Genomic DNA, 6,777 nt, shown 5'->3' on the forward strand with positions numbered 1-6,777 from the left:
ATCCTTCGGTTAGATGGTGGCGATGTTCCTCAGGTGACGACGAAAAAATCAAAATGTCATCCAGGTATGCAAACGCAAAAAGTAAACCCTGTAGCACAGAATCTATGAAAGGCTGCTATGTCTGTGCGACATTCCTCAGTCCAAAAGTCATAAACATGCTCTCGAATAAACCAAAAGGAGTGATGATGGCTGTCTTTGGAATGTCACATTTGGCTACAGGAATCTGTGTGTAGGCCTTTGCACAGTCTAACAGTGAACCACTCAATGCGTAATTGTAATCATGCAACAAGGGTACGGGATAACGATCGGGTATTGTCCGGGCGTTCAGGGTTCTATAATCACCGCATGGCCTCCACGCACCTTCCTTCTTTGGCACTAGATGTAATAGTGAGGACCAAGGGCTGTTGGAAGGCCAGATTACACCTTTGCGCAACATACAGTCAAATTATGCCTTTGCTATTTTGAGGTGATATGAGGCTAAACGTCGTGGCCTACAAGAGTTAGGGGGTTCATCAGTAGTCTCAATATAATGTGCAGTATCATGTCTTAACTCCTTAGGTGCCCCAGCTGGTTGCATCAGGGCCGGAAATCCTCAAAGCAGCTTCGTGTACTCGCCATCCACTGCCTGGATTACCTTGGCAGTATGGACAGTAGTGTCTCGATGGAATCCGGAAGTTGTTAGGCCGGTGGTGTTGTCAATCAAACAAGAGTTCCTCATGTCAGGCGGCAGGTTGTAGTGGGTGAGGAAGTTGGCTCCAATGATTGGTTCAGCAGCGTCTGCGATAGTAAAGTCCCACGCGAAAGCGTGCAACAACCAGTGTCCACTAAGTACTTCCAGGTGGAACGTCGGTCACTCACAAACGGGCGCCTGGATGTCGGACAGTAACCGGAGGAGGCACTCATTTCTGATCACCACTGCTGTTTGGGTAGGCACAGGGCGTTGTACACTTATGTGCTTGCTTGCCAAACTTGCAATGGTACCAACAGACTATTTGTTCTGACCCTGTCGTATACGAGGCTGCATAAGTGACAGAGGAATCAATGACGGCTCCCATTGCCTGTGTCACAGCAGTGTAACAGCTTGCTGATTTGCTGTGATAACAAGCCCACTTCGTTGATGAGAATATCGTAATCCATGCATGAAACCGTTGTTGCCGTGCAGGCACATGCCACGGTGGCATAGCTAACTACTGACGGCATCATTGTCTCTTGGATCTTATCAGCTAATTCAGCCACTGCATCTAAAGATGAGTCAGTCTGCGACGCCACAATTGCCCTCACTGGTGGTGGTAACCAGCTGCTCCAGATCGTGTGCAAAGTACCTGCTGGATTTGTTCTTCTTGTGAAGTGGACACATGCCAAATTAGTTCTGCTTTCAATCAGTTGTAGCTGTTCATTCCTGGGTGGGCTAATTATGATCTCTTGAACCTCAGCGACATACTGGGGTTGACCATGATACTCGCATAGGAAAAATTTGCTTCAACTTGCACATAGCACAGGGATGGGTTGTGTGGCTCGAAGGGTGGTAGATGCACCACAGAAGTATTTGTCGGCTTTGGTGGATTCGCCATCTCAATTTCTTGCAAGGACTTCTCGTAAATTCAGCGTGCATACAGAAGATCACGTTGGGGTCACCAGCATGTCGGTACCGGTTTGCATTACCGCTATCTACGGTTTAACATATGTGTGTGCTGAATAAGGAAAGTAGGTTTGACTCGGCTTGATTTAACAATTTATTAATGAAGCCCTGTGGGCAGAACAGACAATAATACACTGCAATCAATAACTCATGCAAAGGCTGGAGAAGAGTTCAGTATGCCAAATTATTCCATATCTAATATTGGGATTCATGCTTTATGTCAAGGAGTAGGACGTGGAACAGAAATCAACAATCAAAGAGTAAATCACAGAACAAATGTCGCTTGTGTATAGCCTCTCTGGCATCCAGCGGGAAAGTTTCGCGGCACTGTACTTGCAAACACCTGAGCATGTCACGGCACTGGATGATGACAGAAGATGCCACACAGAGAAATGCAACAACAGCAAGCCAGTAGTATAATGCAAGTACAGGGCGTTTCAAAAAGAAAGAGCAGATTTCAAACATTTATTTCTCAAAAACTACAAATGATAGAAACACAATTCCAACGGTCCTTCACTCAATATGAGTACCAAATGTTACACAACAAATATCAAAACTGTACCTCAATATGAGCACCATTTGTTACACGACAAATATCAAACCGGTATCTCATTTCTTGCCACACACGACGCAACTGGTCTTTAGTTACCGAATTCACGGCCGCAACAATTCGATGTCGTACCTCTTGAAGAGTAGCGGGCATAGGTGGGACATAAACACAGTCCTTTATGTACCCCCACAAATAAAAATCGCAGGGAGTAAGGTCTGGTGACCTGGGAGGCCACAGACGATGACATTGATCTTGTGCTCCTGCTCTTCCAATCCACCGTCCTGGAATGGTGTTATTTAGGTACCGTCGTACAGGTTCAGAGAAGTGTGGTGGGGCGCCATCTTGCATGAAGATGAAGTGATTTGAATCTTCCTGAAGTTGAGGAAATAGCCAGTTTTCTAACATGTCCAGGTAAATGGTTCCTGTGATAGTTTTCTCCATGAAAAAGAAAGGTCCATAAACTTTGTTTACCGAAATTGCACAAAAGACGTTAACCTTTGGTGAGTCTCTTTCATGTTGAATAACGTCCCTCGGAGTTTCACTCGGCCAAATTCGTACGTTATGCCGATTAACTTTACCAGAAATGTGAAACGTTGATTCATCTGAAAAAATTAATCGTTCGGCAAAATTGTCCTCTTCCATGTCCTGTAGAATTGCAGTTGAAAATTCGAACCTTTTGTTGTGGTCGTCAGGACGCAATGCTTGCAATAACTGCAGTTTGTACGGCTTCATGTGCAGACGCTTACTCAGAACGCGCCATACCGTTGTTTTAGACATGTTTAGTTCGTGACTTGCCCGTGTCGTGGATTTTCTAGGGCTCCTTTCGTAAGCTGCACGGACACGCTCGACATTTTCATCCGATGTGCGTGGACGACCCGTGCTTTTTCGCTTGCAGATGCAACCATCTTCTACGAATCTGTGATGCCACTCATAAATTTGCTTATGACGAGGCGGCTGTTTGTTGAATTGACGGCGGAATGCACGTTGCACACCAACAATGGACTCTAACTTTGCAAATTGCAGCACACAAAATGATCGTTCCTGTGGTGTCGTCGCCATTTTCCTACAAACAAACGCCAGCGCCACTGCGGATTTGCATGGAACTTCTGCGCGGACCATTGAAAAACTTTGAACCTTTCTCTGACAAGAAACGTTTGAATTGTGTTTCTATCATTTGTAGTTTTTGAGAAATAAATGTTTGAAATCTGCTCTTTCTTTTTGAAACGCCCTGTATATTAACTTCTAGTGAAGATGTCTGTTTAAATATTGAGAATTCTATCAGTAGGTTCTGATATCTACATATCCTCTGAGGGAATCTTTGGCCATATTGACATTTCAAAAAGATGTTGCTATGTCCACTCTGCAAAGAAACTATCAGCTATCTGAAGTAAATCTTCAATTTGTGCAACCAGTTGGCTGATTTTATCTTTCATTAAAAGCTCAGAATATTGTTAAAAATTTGTTAACAGCCAACAGATTCACTTTTATACACCTTCATAATGCATTCTGACTGTGCTATAAATGTACCAGAAGTTAACATGTAATATTCTAGAAACATTAGTGCTCTTTCAGAATTCCATGGAATTTTGCAACATGGGCATATAAATATAGTAAATAGTCTTAATCAGTAAAAGGATATGGAGTTCAGAAGTATATTGATATATAGTTGGAGATCAGTAGCAATCGTTCTTCAGTTTCTCCCAAAGTAATTTTTTCCATTCAATAAAATGCTTCTGGGTATATTTGCTAAAAACACCCTGAGGAAGGCCATTTTCGATAGTGGCTGAAACGTTGGAGAATTTTACACATTGACAATGCAGTCACATATCTGAACGAATTTAATTGACTGTGATAATGGTTGTGAAAGCCTGCAGTTACATTTAATTTTTTCCAGATTATTTTGTAATTTTTTGTCTCACTGTACCTCAATGCTGTCTAAAACAACATGATGTTTCACACTATGTTTCTGCTGTCCAGTTGGTTGACAGTTTTACTTTGGTACAACAGTTAAATCATCAACCTAGCTGGACATCCAGAAACATACTATGTATGAATCTCACCAAAAAACAGAGCAATAACTAAAGAAATTTATGTGCAATCTATCTCAACTCTTGCCAGTTCTGTGTTCCAAGTAATATTTGCCTTCTTGCACCTACTTCTCTCTCTCTCTCTCTCTCTCTCTCTCTCTCTCTCTCTGTGTGTGTGTGTGTGTGTGTGTGTGTGTGTGTGTGTGTGTGTGTGTCAGCAAGATAGAGAACTGAGAAGTCATATACTGTTTAAACTGCACTATAATATAATTTGTGAAGTTTATATCAGAAGCATTATTATGCATCATTATTTTGTAATTCCAGAATACTTTTAAAACAGTAATTATTCTTTAATTTTATCTTTCAGCTTTCAGTTGGTTCTCTCTTTGTGAGTACATCATAGCTTGTGCCAACATGGCCTTCCACTTCACAGTGGTCATGGACTTCCCTACAGAGAACCTTGTTGTTGTCCAAGGTTCATCTTCCGTGCCGCTTCCACTTAATTCTGTGGATTCAGAACAAAAAGTGAAATAGTAACTCAGGTATTTTTGCCATGTCAAGTACTAAAGTGTGACACTGCCGTTACTTGCTTTTCTTGGAATGGGATAGCCAGTAGTGGCACAGGTTGTTTTTTATGTACAACATTTGCATCTGAATTTAAGAATTAGTAAGCAGTGGTTACAGTAGTCAACGAAAAGAAATACTTGTCAGCTGCATTCTCATTATAAACTTAGCACTAGTTTTAGTTGTGTTTGCATAACATTGGTGCTTACTATCTTCTTAAAGTCAAACTGAGGTGGCTAGTTGTACTTGAATCTAGATTGCCTCATGAAACTCTTGTGTGCCTTTTCTTCTTTTTGATTTGGCCTAGAGAATAACACACATCTGGAAACAGAAAGGACTTATAATGAATGAAATTTTGAAATGAGGCTAGTCATTTTTTTATCAAAATTAGTACTTAATCTAAGACATAAACATTGTTGATAACACATATTTTTTGTGATTATTGACATTATTTGTAGGTTGGATTTTGTTACATTAGTTCCAGGTCTAAAACCAACTATTTCTGTAACGCATCAACCAGGTTTTAATACTTACACTATTTATATAATAATTTTAGTAACTGGCATTAGTATTATTTCTTAGTCTCTGCAGCTGTGATACACAACACATGAAGTGTAGTGGTTGGTTTGCACTAGAAGATCACTGTGTAGATTGAGAGTCGAGGTGAATGTGACTTTCAAGTATCAAGTCTGTGCATTTCACTAGTACCTGCTCACAAAGGGAGGCATCCTTGTTACTTTTAATGTCTTGCCAAATAAGACACATTAACATAGGGACATCATTTAATTGCACATATCAAAAGTAATTGCTTCAGAATACAAAAGAAAGCACCAAGCATGCATACATTTTAGATAGATACTGAAATGTTGGTGCAGAATTTTGTAAAATTTACCTCTTATTTCATTTTTTTCTTGAAGTCTGTACTCTGTTCATAATAATTCTGTCAATCTTAGCTGTTTGCCCATATGGGACAGAAGTGATAACTATGAGCTTTGTTAATGTTGTTCAGAATTTATTCTGCAGTACAATTGTGAAACATTCCTGTGACTGCTTAGACATAATTAATACTTCCAGTACTTTTTGTCTCAGATTAGGTGATGGATAGTGTGTGTTGTGGTAATGATTCCATCAGTAAGACTTAAAAGACTGTTTTCATTGGACTTCCATTCCCTAATTAATATTTTATTGTTTTTCGTTATAAATGTACACTGAATTGCCTATGATAAACATTGTGTGTGGAATTTTTTTCCTATCTTGTTTTACCTGTATGGATCCTTTAATTTCGAAGCTTGTTATGGTTGAGTGTAAGATTACTCTTATTCTGGGGATTAGCTCCATGACAAGAGTAACATTAGATTAACGTAGCTCAGTATTGTGGGACAGTGTCACTTTTTGCTAATGGGTAGTGTAAACTTTCATAGAAGTGTCATGTTGCCTTAGTGTGAGTATCATACAGCTAACAGAGGCTGAAGTTTATCCAGATAACATTTCTCTAGTCATGAGTGGAAAATTCATAGTGAAGAGATTCAGGTTGAGTACGGTATTATAAACAGAGTTCGATATGTGATCCAATTACTGTACATTTACTGTACCAGTCAGGGAGATAAGTATATTGTCATTTGTATCCTTGTAAAAAAAAGTCAAAAAAATTATAATTAAATTTGGTACTCTCTCTCTCTCCATCTTACTAATTCTTCCACCCTTCCCCTCATCTGCTCCTCCTTGCACTCTCTCCCTCCACTTCTCTTCTCTCTTAGTGTTACTGTCACCCATCTCAAGGAGCAAGAAAGCCATCTAATCATTAGCATTCAAAATATGTAGTGTGATGCTTTTGTGGCCACCTGTTTCACCTACATATTATAGTACACCACACGCATTACAAAATTTAGTCAAATGAATCAATTTTGCCCTGTCAACTAAGATAAAATCTTCACATGAAGCAGAATAATCCTTTATAATGTCACACCTTAATGAAAATGTATCTTGGTTAATGCCCT

General features: G+C 40.0%; 1 protein-coding gene across 1 annotated transcript in view; it reads left to right on the forward strand.

Annotated features, from left to right (window-relative positions):
• Window positions 1–5,145, forward strand: part of LOC124622135 (post-GPI attachment to proteins factor 2-like) — a 157,084-nt gene extending 151,939 nt beyond the window's left edge. Inside the window, exon 5 of the mRNA XM_047147759.1 lies at window positions 4,584–5,145. Coding sequence (XP_047003715.1) covers window positions 4,584–4,750 — 167 coding nt within the window. The 3' untranslated portion in view covers window positions 4,751–5,145. The remainder of the gene's footprint in view (window positions 1–4,583) is intronic.
• The last annotated feature ends 1,632 nt before the right edge of the window (window positions 5,146–6,777 follow it).

The sequence above is a fragment of the Schistocerca americana genome, chromosome 7 (assembly GCF_021461395.2).
Source record: "Schistocerca americana isolate TAMUIC-IGC-003095 chromosome 7, iqSchAmer2.1, whole genome shotgun sequence".
Classification (NCBI taxonomy): domain Eukaryota; kingdom Metazoa; phylum Arthropoda; class Insecta; order Orthoptera; family Acrididae; genus Schistocerca; species Schistocerca americana.